This window comes from Ailuropoda melanoleuca, chromosome 2, assembly GCF_002007445.2.
Source record: "Ailuropoda melanoleuca isolate Jingjing chromosome 2, ASM200744v2, whole genome shotgun sequence".
In the NCBI taxonomy this organism is placed as follows: domain Eukaryota; kingdom Metazoa; phylum Chordata; class Mammalia; order Carnivora; family Ursidae; genus Ailuropoda; species Ailuropoda melanoleuca.
In genome coordinates this window covers 15,377,582-15,390,953 of record NC_048219.1, presented here as the reverse complement: position 1 = coordinate 15,390,953, position 13,372 = coordinate 15,377,582, and the positions used below count along the sequence as shown (strand labels likewise).

At 43.9% G+C, this 13,372-nt stretch overlaps 1 protein-coding gene across 1 annotated transcript in view; it reads left to right on the top strand.

The window, feature by feature from the left end:
- INPP5B (inositol polyphosphate-5-phosphatase B) overlaps window positions 1-13,372 on the top strand; it is a 46,478-nt gene that overhangs the window by 17,569 nt on the left and 15,537 nt on the right. The window contains 5 exon segments of the mRNA XM_034649527.1: window positions 8,636-8,732; window positions 10,103-10,270; window positions 11,378-11,479; window positions 12,786-12,900; window positions 13,233-13,349. Coding sequence (XP_034505418.1) covers window positions 8,636-8,732; window positions 10,103-10,270; window positions 11,378-11,479; window positions 12,786-12,900; window positions 13,233-13,349 — 599 coding nt within the window.

Genomic DNA, 13,372 nt, shown 5'->3' with positions numbered 1-13,372 from the left:
GGCTCAGTCAGTTAAGTATCTGCTGCCTTCAGGGGCGCCTGGGTGGCACAGCGGTTAAGTGTCTGCCTTCAGCTCAGGGCGTGATCCTGGCGTTATGGGATCGCCCCACATCAGGCTCCTCTGCTGTGAGCCTGCTTCTTCCTCTCCCACTCCCCCTGCTTGTGTTCCTTCTCTCGCTGGCTGTCTCTGTCTCTGTCAAATAAATAAATAAAATCTTTTAAAAAAAAAAAAGTATCTGCTGCCTTCGGCTCAGGTCATGATCTCCGGGTCATGGGATCGAGCCCTACATCGGGCTCCCTGGCTCAGTGGGGAGCCTGCTTCTCCCTCTCTTTCTGCCCCTCCCCCCACTCATGCTCTCTCTCTCTCTCTCACTCTGCTCGCTCTCTCAAACAAATAAATAAAAATCTTTTTTTTTTAAAGATTTTATTTATTTATTTGACAGAGAGAGAGAGGCAGTGAGAGAGGGAACACAAGCAGGGGAGGAGTGGGAGAGGGAGAAGCAGACTTCCTCCTGAGCAGGGAGCCTGATGCAGGGCTCCATCCCAGAACGCTGGGATCATGACCTGAGCTGAAGGCAGATGCTTAATGACTGAGCCACCCAGGCTCCCCTAAATAAAAATCTTTAATTAAAAAAAAAGAACTGAATTTAAATAAATAAGTTTAAAAAAAAAAGCACCCAGAAATCACACTGAGGTTGATCTCTGCCCTGTGGCTGTTTGTTCAGTGTGTATCTGCTGGCTGCCTGATATGTTCCATAAATTTTGGTAAGCCGAGGGCCACAGAGAAATGCATCAACTCCTGCTCCTGAGAAGCTTGTGGTCTAGCTAAAGAAGGAAGAAGGCAAAAAGAGTTAAACACAGTTATGGTTCGATTATGATAAATGCCTTGACAGAGGCAAACCCCTGTGTGTGAAAATACGAGGGCTGAAGAGACCTTTTGAAGGAGGTGAATCTGGAGCTGAGTCTGCAACGATGACCGAAATTCACCCCCATGAAGGTGGGATTGCGGGATGGTTAGGGTCAGGGGAGGGGGATGTGAGGAGGCAGCGTCTAAAGAGAGAAATGATTTTGCTGTGACTGCATTGGGGCGGGTGGCAGGAGATGGGCCTGGAAAGGGAGTCTGGGCTAATTACAAAGGTCCTTGTATGTAATACTCAGAGGTTTGGGGTTTATTGCACAGGTGATAGACATTGTGGGATTTGAGGCACAGGAAGGACCTGCTCAGATTTGAGTTTTCTTCTAGATGGTGGCAGAATGGACTGGTGGGGGAGGCAGGGAAATCACTGAATGTGCTTTCCAGAAATAGTAAGGGCCTAACCTAACGCATGACCGTAGGGACAGGGAAGACGGTCAGGTATAAAAATATTTAGAGAGGATTTATAGGACTCAGTGGACAAACATGGGAAGAAAGGAGAAAAACCCAGATGTCAGCTGTTAGATTGGGTGACAAAGGAATGGAGGTCTGAGGTTGGAAAAAGGGCAGAGTGGGAGTAGGGAAGCAGGAGAGGAGGAAGGACAGGAAGCTGTGGTCAAGAAGGAACCATGGGGCTGCCTGATGGTAAATTTGGTAAAGAGCTGCTAACAGCCAGCTTCCGTGCTAGATTCAGGGGAGAAGAGATTCCGAGAAGACTGCTCTGTGGCTGGAAATCCCCCAAATCATGCCTTAAAGTTTCCATGCACAGAGTGAGGAATGAAGATATTCTTGTCCTTGCTGGACTGGGTCCTGCGGCAGACACAGTGATGTAGGTCTGCAGGGCGATTTTCCAGTCCGCTCATGGACGGAAGCTGAATCCATAGGGACACACCACTTGTCCCCAGCAGATGTCCTTTCGGTCTGGCTGTTAGTAGGAACTGTCCCCCCAAAATAAGATCCTTAGAAAGCACTGATGCAGGAACCGAGCTCTTACCTTTAGTCCTTAATTTGCCTTTGCTCATCATAAAGCCCCATGAGATATTTATACTGAAGTCCCTACTTTGTAGATGAAGAAACTGAGACCCAAAGAGAAGAAGGAACTTGTCACACAGGAAGATAATGGTACAGCTAGGTTTCAGCTACGTTTCCTGATACTTGCTCACATTTAACACATTGAGTACTTAATATAAGCCAGGTGCTGCTCCAGGTCCCTGGGAAAGAGCATGAAGACAAGACCACTGCCTTCCAGAGCTTACCTTTCAGCGGATATAGCCTCCAATTATCTGAGGAATACTTATGAGATATAATATCAAATGGTGTTAGTACTAATAGGAAAGCTGTAACAAGACTGTGGCTCTCCGCACTGTGCAGGGAATTCACAGGGGCACGGTGGGACATTTCAAAGTTCTAAAGGAAATACAGAGATACTTGTCAGTCTGCTGGAACACCAACCCTCTGGCTCGAGGTGGTTCACAGTTTCAGCATTAGATAGTGCTGCATTCCTTTTGATGACCTGGTATCTTTGCGAAGCTGGGTTTTGGGTGGTTGCTGGGATCAAAAACAAGTACAGGGGTCCCTGGGTGGCTCAGCCGTTAAGCATCTGCCTTTAGCTCAGGTCATGATCCCAGGGTTTGAGCCCTGCATCGGGCTCCCTGCTCGGCGGGAAGCCTGCTTCTCCCTCTCACACTCCCTTTGCTTGTGTTACCTCTCTCACTGTCTCTCTCTGTTAAATAAATAAATAAAATATTAAAAACAACAACAGCAAAAACAAGTACCATGCAAAAGTCAATGTGACACATCGTATGTGATGTGCCGTCGGATTCCAAGGTTTGCGAGGGTGTGCAGTACCCAACAGACACACACATCTCATTAGCCAGGAATTGTGGTTATATCAAATGAAAAAGAAATAGTATTTTTCCTTCTATTTATGGGTATTCATTTTCAAATTGCTACTTTAAGTTGTTAGGACTTAAACTTAGTGATTTTATTTTGGCCCTAACTACTTGAACTGCCCTGGTAAGTATTTCTTCTGACCTAGAGTCTCTTTGGAAAAAATCACTGAGACAGGGTGCTGTAAACAGAGGAATTTAGGGAGCCCTGGAGTAAGGGGACAGAGTGACATGGGGGTGGGGGGGGCTGTTTAGACAGGGTGGTGAAGCCTCTGACATCTGAGCAGAGGCCTGAACAAAATGGAGTGAGTCATGTGGAGATCTGAAGGAAAAGCATTCCAGGCAGGGGGACCTGCAAGAGCGAAGTTCCTGACTTGGAAACGAGCTTGACACGCTCTGGGAACAGCAGAAAAGGAAGGGTGGCCAGAACAGACTGAGTGAGTTAGAGCAAGGTGGATGAGGCCAGGTTAGGGAGGGCTTTATCAACTCTCTGAGGGGGCCAAATTTCATTCTGAGGTGTGAGAAGCGCCTTGAAAGTTGTAAGCAGGGAACTTAATTCATGTGGTGTAGGGATACACCTTCTTTTCACTGTAGCTGCTATCTGGGAAACTGAGGACAGGAGCATGTAAGCATGGAAGTCAAGAACAGTTAGGAAGCCGTTGTGAGAAATTCCAGGTCTGTTTCTTTTTTTTTTTTTTTAAAGATTTTATTTATTTGACACAGAGAGACAGCCAGCGAGAGAGGGAACACAAGCAGGGGGAGTGGGAGAGGAAGAAGCAGGCTCATAGCAGAGGAGCCTGATGTGGGGCTCGATCCCATAATGCCGGGATCACGCCCTGAGCCGAAGGCAGACGCTTAACTGCTGTGCCACCCAGGTACCCCTCCAGGTCTATTTCTGAAGGTAGAACTTGGCTGAATTGCTGATGAATTAGGTGTGGGAGTAAGGGGAAAAAAAGAGGAGTCACAAGTGAGTCGCGGATTTTTCTTCTGCGCAGCTGGTCCAGTGATGGTGCTATTTACCGAGTTGAAGAAGCCTAAGCGGGGAAGCCGCATAGAACGACCTGGAGCTCAGGTGAAAGGTTGAAGCCTGGAGATTGGGAGTGGTCAGCATGTGGGCGATTTTTAAAACTGTGAGACTAAGTGAGATCACCTAGCTGGGAGAGAGTGGAGCTGGAGAAGTGGTCTCGTGCCAGGACTTTGCCTGGACTCATTCCTGGGGGTGGGGTGTGGGGTGCGCGGGGGAAAAAAAGGAGCCTTCAGAAACTAGGGGAAGTGTTTACAAGGGAGAGAGGGCAGTTTCTATCAAGAGTTACCGAAGAGCTGCAGTGGACTTAGCCAAAAACTGGGACCTGACCACTGGATTTGGCAACATGAAGGTTATCAGTAACCTTAACACAGCAGTTGCAGAAGAGTAGTGGGGAGTTAGGCTCCACCTTTTTGAAGGCAAGAGTATTCACCTACATTATTTGGAATTCTTCACAGGAGATTTGTCTTTTCTCCTCCATTTATTCTTTTTTTTTTTTTTTTTAAGATTTCTATTTATTTATTTCACAGAGAGAGGGAGAGAGCACAAGCAGGGGGAGAGGAAGAGAGAGAAGCATGCTCCCTGCAGAGCAGGGAGCCCGATGCGGGGCTCGATCCCAAAACCCTGGGATCATGACTTGAGCTGAAGGCACTTAACCGACTGAGTCACCCAGGCGCCTCAAAGCAAAGTTTATTGAGTGATAGTGAATTGATAGTACAAAGCTCCCGAAGACTCAGGGGACCCAAGAGGGTTGCCTCCATTTATCTTTTTACTCGATTATTTATAGCAGTATGGATTGGTGGATATTTCTTTTATACTTTGAATTATAATCCAATATTGCTTTATTTCATTGCTCAAATTGTTCCAGCTGTGACCATTGGAGCTCTTTCGGTTGGCTCCTGTGTCCTTTTGACATACCCTCATCATTGTGGGTGTTTTTATTTTGGGACTTTTTTTGAGTACTTTCTTGTTTTCTGGCACTAGAAAATGCTCCATCTTGTATATTTCCTACCCCAATTCTAAAATCTTCAAGGAGCCCTGGTTCCTTTTATTGGAGAATGGTATTGGAAACCACGATTGGGCATTAAAGAGTGGTCCTTGCTACTGGTGTGTCCTTGCTTCTAGGCCCTCTTAGCTGATGGAGCAAGGAAATGTATGTGTGTATACTTATTTGTGTGTATCTCTATATTTCTGTATGTAACCATATGTATCTATATTAGGTAAACATGAACTCATGCCGACATCGCCGTCTCTAACCCATTACCACATGGATCATTCTAGCCTCTTCCCCTTGTTTATCTGGAACCTCCCACTCCAACAATGAGAAACCTGGTTCCCACAATCCACTCTCCATTTTCTCAAGTGTTAAATTCCAGGATCCATGTGTAGTGGCTTCAGAATTGTTAACCCATATCCCTGTGGGAAACGTTATCAGCTAGAGTATAGTGCTTGCCAACAGTTCATTTTGCCTTTAGTCTTACAGATTCCACTCATTTCCAAAACTATTTAGGTCAGCACTTTTTTCTTCTATCCCCCCTCAGTGAGGCTGTTTTCATACATTTGTAATATAGTTAGATTCTTTTGTCATTTTCTGCATTTCACTCCAGGATCCCTTGATCTCCAAAATGATTTTTTAAAAATTTGCATACAGTACTCTGTTCTATAAAGTTCTGTGGGTTTTGAAGCCTATGGATAGTGTCATGTATCCACCATTACAGCTTCTCACAGAATGGTTTCACTGCCCTAAAAAGTCTCCCATGCTTCACTTACTAAATCCTTACCCACCCACTGAACACCTGGCAACCACTGATCTTTTTACCATCTCTAGAGTTTTGCTTTAACCATAATGTTATATAATTGGAATCCCACAGCATGGAGCCTTTTCACGATGACTCTTTCACTTAGCAATATGTATTTAAGATTCATTCATGTCTTTTTGTGACTTGGTGACTCATTCTTTTTTATTGCTGAATAATATTTCATTATATAGATATACCATAGTTTCTTTATCCAGTCATCTATTGAGGGACATCTTGGTTGCTTTCAGTTTTTGATGAGTATGAATAAAGCTGCTGTAGGGGCCTGTGGGTGGCTCAGTCAGTTAAGCATCTGACTTCAGCTCGGGTCATAATCTCAGGATCCTGGGATCAAGCCCTGCATCAGGCTCTGCGCTTAGTGAGGAGTCTGCTTGTCCCTGGTCTCTTTCTCTGCCCTTCTCCCCCCTCATGCTCTCTGTCTCTCTCCCCTCATGCTCTCTCTCTCCCTCTCTCTCTATCAAATAAATAAATAAAGTCTTTATTAAAAAAAAGTGCAGGTTTTTATAAGGACGTAAGCATTCAGATAGATAAATATCTAGGAGTGTGATTATTGGATCATATGGTAAGGCAATGTTTAGCTTTCAAGAAACTACCAAACTGCTTGCAAAGTGGCTGTACCATTTTCCATTCTTACAATCAGTAAATGGGAGTCGCTATTGTTCCACATCCTTGCTAGCAATTGGTATTGTCAGCTTTTTGGATTTTAGCCCTTCTTAAGTATTTCTTAGTATGCCATTCACTAACACAAGTACCTTGGTTCTCTAAGCTTTAGAGTTCAGTGAGAGTAAAGCAAGAGAGGTAGAATACAGTTGGGGATTTGGTTCTCAGAAATAATGCGGTTAACCATGGAGCTATAGAATTCTAGAAACAAGTTCTGCCTTTCTTATTTCTGTTGGATGCTGAAGACAATGGGAGGATGACCTGAAACATTCCAAAAGAAGGCTACAGACTTGAGCTTAGATGTTACGTATTTATATAAGACACATAAGGAATCCATGTTCATCCAGTATTTTCTATTGAATTGTTGAGTGATTGAACTGCTTGTTATGTGCTGGGTGGCGTGCTGGATGATGGGGATGCAATGATGAACAAATCAGACATACTCTTGTCCTCAATAAGCTTATAGTCTAACTGGGGGACAAACATTATAATAACAGCAGGTGAGGCTATAATGAGATGTACAGGGAGCTGTGGGAACACCAGTGGCAGGGCATCTGATCTGATCTAGGGGGAGTTAGAGAAGGCACCTTGGAAGAAGTGACCTCTGAGATGCGGTCTACAGCAGGGCTTGGCTAAGTACAGTCCATGGGCCAAATCCAGCTCACTGCCTGCTTTTTTACAGCCTGCAAGCTAAAAATAGTTTTTATAGTTTTAAATGTTTGAAAAGAATTAAAAGAGATTCATGTTTTGTGACATTTAAAAATTATGTAATCTTCAGATTTCAATGTCCGTAGATAAAGTTTTACTGGAACACAGTCACGCTCTTGGCTCCTTTATGCTATGACAGCAGGGTCAGATCGTTGTGATAGAGATGGTACGGCCTGCAGAGCCTTGGATATTTACGCTCTGGCCCTTTGCAGAAAAGTTTGCTGACCCCTGGCCCTGGGATGGGTGGGAGTTAGCCGTGTAGAGCAAAATGAAAAAGAAGGAAGTGGGTTTCTGATGGGATTGCGGTATAACTGCAGTAACTTTAATATACAGACTGTGGCATTCAAGGGGTTGAGGAGCCAGAGCGCTATGGTGAGAGATGCAGGTGGGCAGGTGGGCTGGATCTAGACTGGAGGGAGACTTGGCTGCCATACTGGGAGGTTTGAGTTTATTCAATGGGAAGCTTTTAAAGGTTTTAAGTGATGTGATTAGCCTGCCTTTTTCAAAAAAATCCTCTGGCCACAGTGTAGAAATTGAGTCAGAGATGGTAGGCCAGAAGATTAGTTTGAAGTCATTCCAGGGAGACATTGGTAACGTGGACTAATAGGGTCACATTGGAATATATTGATTTGAGAGTCATTCAGGAAACAACATCGAAAGGCCTTGGTGATTGATTGGAGGCATTGAAATGTCATTATTTTCATGTTTCAAATTTGTGTGTGTTGTGTTAAGGTTCCTATGAATGCATGGTTGAAAAATCCATGTTTAGTGATAGTCTTCAGGGCAGAATTCTTTCGTGATGGTTTATGCCTGCAGTGCTCCTTGTAACTTGGGTGATGAAGCAGCCCCTTTCTGTGGCCTCTCCATGCTGTTTTCTGTGGACAAGAGATTTGGCTTTTAAGAAGCAAAGAAGCTAAGAAGCTATTGGCAGATTACTTTTCCTTTTCAGGTTTATCTTGGTTTAACAGCTGTCCTAAAGTATTTATTTATTAAAAGTCTTTGGTTTGCTCTTTGGTTTTGGAGGCAATTGGTTAACAATGACAAGTACTCCCCGTTCTCTAGAGCACTTAGACCCTTTCCAGTGTGAGATCTCTAACCCTTGCCTCTTTCCTCCTTGAACTTGAAGTCCCACTTGGAGTAAATGGAAATGAGATCACTATCTTATATTTCATAATACGCTGTATGGCTTCCAAAGTGCTTATTCACATGTCAACTGTTTGATCCCAGCAATAAACCTATGAGAAGGGCAGGGCAGGTCAAGTCACCAAGCTAGAGAGAGATTGGATGACTTGTCTGAAGTCAGAAGGTCAATAAATAGTAGGGCTGGTGATGGAATTTAGGTCTGCAGATGGCACAGTTTTATTCTTTCTGTAATGCACTGTCTCTAAGAAAAGGGAGTCAGACCAGCTAGGATAGTTACTTTTTCAGAAGTAAAGATCTCTGGATGAAATGCTTGGTTTTTTTGCCTTCTCTCTTGTGCTCTGCTTAGGCACCACCATCGACCTTTCCTCTGCTTTCAAGCACTATGTGCACAACCAGGGATTCCTAGACAACAGTTGGAGAAGCTGTGGTCTCTATGTTCAAGTCTGTGTAAGCATGTTTTCATTCCTCCCTCCTCCCCTTAGGTGTTTCTGACTTTGATGATTCGAGGTCAGATAAGAGAGGCCTGCCTGTGGACCCAAGCTCTTGGGGTCAAGATACACCAGACAACTTGCTCCCAAGGTAATGCAGCTGTCCCGAAGTTTTCCTCAGTATAGAACCGAGACCATTAGTTTACATGATGTAAGCTGTCCTAGGGTGGCTGGTTTAAGAAATGTTGGACATTTATTGAGCATTTATTGTGTATGCCAGATACCATTCTCTTACCTGGATTATCTTATTTTAACCTGAAAGATAGGTACCATTATCTTCTTTGTTTTATAGCTACAGGAACAGGTGAAGAAAAGACATTATATAATTTACCCAAGATCCAGAACTAGCCAGTAGCCCATCTAGGATTTGAAGCTGGCAGTCTAACTCTACCTTAGAAATGTAGATTAGAAACATTTTTATTTCTCCCTCACATTTTTTTAGGAGTTTCCTGACTCTGAAGATACTTCTTTTTTTGTTTGTTTTTATTTATTTATTTTCCGGTGGAGCTATTATATTTAGTTTGTACGCCAGTGCCCCCTACTGCTCATAGCCAGAATCATCTGGTCAAGATAAAAACTTGCTTGTTTGTGTCAGTATTTTTATGAATTAAGCAGCAAGGAACAACCCCTGAACTTTAAATGTAGCTAGATCTGTCCATCTCAGTTCACTCTGAGCCTTTTTGGGAGACAGAGATACATTTTTACATAGTTGTAATTAGTATGTACTTGATATAATACCAGATACTTATGGTCTTTATTCAGTGCCTGAAGTTGTTGCAAGGGCTTTATATATCTTAATTCATTAAATAATGTTCAACAAAAGTTTCTCGCACTTTTATTAGGATTCTGTTAGATAAATGTGTCAAATTTTAAATTTTAGATAAATGTGTCAAATTTTAACTTCAAATGTTGGCATTTAAATAATTTTTAGTTTGACTATTGAAACTACACAAATAATGAAATATAAACTTGCATTGCTCCTCTCTTATTTCAGATTATTCCTGTGGAGTAGAGATACAGTAGAATTGTCAAGTCAAAGGATCTGGATAGTCTTATAGTCTCGTTACGTGAGGCAGTGGGGTCTAGAAAGAGTACTGTCAAATCTGGGTTCTAATCCGTACTCCACTGCCGTCCGACTGGGTGGATCATTGATGATGCTAGATCTCATTTTTCTTATTTGGAAAAGGAAGTGATTAGATCAGAATGTCTTCAAGGTCCCCTCTGATCTGAGATCTTTATCAGAAAGTCTCTGGACCAATGTGCTATACAATTGACAACATATAAGTTTACTTAATTGCACATAGACATAGTGGGTTTTTAGTAAATACATTTGACTTTGGCCTCCGTTCATCTTCTGGGACTCAGACACTTGTATGTGGAAACCTCTAGCTTCGTCTTCATGTATTGTGTCGTGGGGGACTCATCAGAATATGATAAACTTTTGTCTGTTTGTTTTTCTAGACAGAATAAATCCAAGTGTGAGATCACCGACATGGTTCGCTCCTCCACTATCATGGTATCAGACAAGGCTCACATTTTATCCATGCAGAAGTTCGGGCTACGAGATACAATAGTGAAATCACGTCTAGTGCAGAAAGAAGAGGATTATACCTATATCCAGAACTTCAGGTAGCTGACTGGGCGGACTGTTTTCAAAGCGAAATGATCATTCAGCTCTCTGAAATTTCAGCACTCCCCCCCCATACCCGGATTTGGAAGCAGACCCTTCTACAGAATCTCACCCATCATCCTCTAAACAATCATTTTCTTTCACTCTTCATGAGTAGCCATTTATTCTGTGTCTTTTCTGGCCAGGCACGGTGGTAGGTGTGGTCTAGCGGGAGTCACACAACTTGCAAATAGTTACAGCAATATTTGAAGGGATCTATGGGACAGAAGGAGGAACGATATCTTGAAATTTGTGTATCTCTTGGTCATTCTTCTGGGCCTTTGAAGAAAGTCATTTAAACTGAAGTTAATGAGGGGCGCCTGGGTGGCACAGCGGTTAAGCGTCTGCCTTCGGCTCAGGGCGTGATCCCGGCGTTATGGGATCGAGCCCCACATCGGGCTCCTCCGCTAGGAGCCTGCTTCTTCCTCGCCCACTCCCCCTGCTTGTGTTCCCTCTCTCGCTGGCTGTCTCTATCTCTGCCGAATAAATAAATAAAATCTTTAAAAAAATAAAAAAATAAAAAAAAATAAACTGAAGTTAATGAAACAAAGTTAGTGTTTGGTAATCTTTTTAGGCAGGATTACTGAAAGTTAAATGAATAGAGGTTGTAGGATTCTGCTAGATCTTTTTAAATCAGTGCACGGGGACTGTAACACAAAGTGGCATTGCTTCCAGGTGTATAAACAGCCAGTTATGGTGAACACTGCTGTTGCTTTCCTTCTGAAGATAATTACCAAGGTACTTTTCATTTTTCTTTCATTTCCCTAGCACACACAGGGTAAGGAATCATTCTGTGGATTATGGCTCTCTAATGGCTGCCAAAGCTAAATCGGAAAGTTCACAGTAGGCTTATAGTGTTTGAAGTTATCACAAAAGCAGGAGATACGATGGCAGACTACAAGTCACCCTTTGGTGCCATGGTCCTGGATCGAGGTCAGGTGTGACATTTCTTAGGTCTTAAAATTTGACTCCAAAAAGACTGAAACTGAGCAGAGTCAGCATAGGATGCTTTACCCTGTCATCTCCATCGTCGTCCCAAGTGACTGATCAGTTTTCTTTGCTGACAGGTTTTTTGTGGGAACATACAATGTGAATGGCCAGTCCCCCAAAGAAGGCCTCCGGCCCTGGCTAAGCCACGGCACCCCGGCCCCAGATGTGTACTGTGTGGGGTAAGTGCTTCTCTTCTCACTTCTGCCTCTCCATCTCTAGAAAGTATAGCTGGGTGGAAGGGACAGGGACATGAATGTGTAACTGAGTCTTCACAGCAGGTGAAGGAAGTATAGCTGGGTGGAAGGGACAGGGACATGAATGTGTAACTGAGTCTTCACAGCAGGTGAAGGAATTGACAAATAAGCATGTGCTTAATAACAGCTGCTTCTCTGATATTCTTCCTCGAAGTAAACAAATTTCTGTCACCATTAAAGTGATGTGCTTGGCATTTAAATGCTATTATTTAATTTTTAGTGCAGCCCTCTGTTACAATCACTACACCTCGAGCCGACTTTTATCACTTAGACATTCAACACTTTGGTCACAAAGCAAAAATATCTTCTGCGAGGGAAGGAAGGTTAGCTTTATTTATTTGTTTTAAAGATTTTATATATTTTTTGACACAGAGAGAGCACAAGCAGGGGGGAAGAGGAGAGGGAGAAACAGGCTCCCTGCTGAGCAGGGAGCCCGGTGTGGGACTTGATCCCAGGACCCTGGGGTCATGACCTCAGCCAAAGGCAGCTGCTTAACTGACTGAGCCACCCAGGCACCCCACCTTTATTTTTTTATTGATTTTCAAAAATTATTTATTTATTTAATTTAAAAAATAATTTTTTTTTTTTTTTAAGAGAGAGCGCGTGCGAGTGGGGAGGGACAGAGGGAGAGGGAAAGAGAAAGAACCCCAAGCAGGCTCCATGCCTAGTGTGGAGTCTGATGCAGGGCTTGATCTCAGGATCATGACCTGAATGAAAATCAAGAGTCGGGCACTTAACCAGCTGAGCCACCCAGATGCCCCGGAAGGTTGGCTTTAAAAAAGAAAACAAAAAGCTCTATCAGTCAGTCATTTTTTCTTCCATACATATTATCTTCCTACCACTGTCCTAGGCTCTGTGAATGGGGAGGAGGCAGCAAAGGAGGCTGTATGGTAAAGTGGGAAGGGCCTAGAATTTGGAATTTATATAGACGTAGGCTTGGCCCCCAGTTTGCCATTTGGTGCTTGTGCGAACTAGTCATCTCCGGTGTAAAATGGAGATGCTTCTGACTGCTTCATGGCTGGTTCTGGAGAGGAAATGGGTGGCTGCTGGGGAAGGTGCCGGTGGTTCCTTAGCATTTAGTCCCTTGGCTCCACATATTGATTTTTCTCTCCTCTTGAGGGCCCTGCAGTTTAGCTGGAAAGCGAGGATATACGTGCCTAACCCAATCTGAGGATGTGTGGTCTTGCACGTTATTCTTCTCTCCCGTCTGACTGCTTGCTGCTTATTATAGGTTCCAGGAGCTTGATCTGAGTAAGGAGGCCTTTTTCTTCCATGATACCCCAAAGGAAGAAGAGTGGTTTAAAGCTGTATCAGAAGGTCTTCATCCAGATGCCAAGTATGCAAAGGTACACGAGGGCTCAGTGACCCTTAATTTTATGTTGCCACGCAAGGAGATTCTAAGACCTGTGACCTTTATCATAAGCCCGTCCGAATTTTGTCAATTCCAAGTCCTGCGGAAGAGGTGCTCTGGGTAGGAAAGGTGCAGGTCTGGGCACCGGTAGGCTGTTCGGGTTACTGCGGAGCCGCGCAGGGGATCACCGTGTGTCCTGCTGCAGAGAAGGAAACATGGTAGCGTCCTCAGCCAGCTTCGAGACTGCTTTTCCTCTGGGATATTTCTTCTTCCTGTTTTCGATTTCTAGCTCATGCCGTGACCGGACTGTTTGGCTCTGTTGTCCAGGTGAAGCTCATCCGACTGGTCGGGATCATGCTGCTGTTGTATGTCAAACAGGAGCATGCAGCACACGTCTCTGAGGTGGAAGCTGAGACCGTGGGGACAGGCATCATGGGGAGGATGGTGAGTTCTTGGTCGGTATGCCT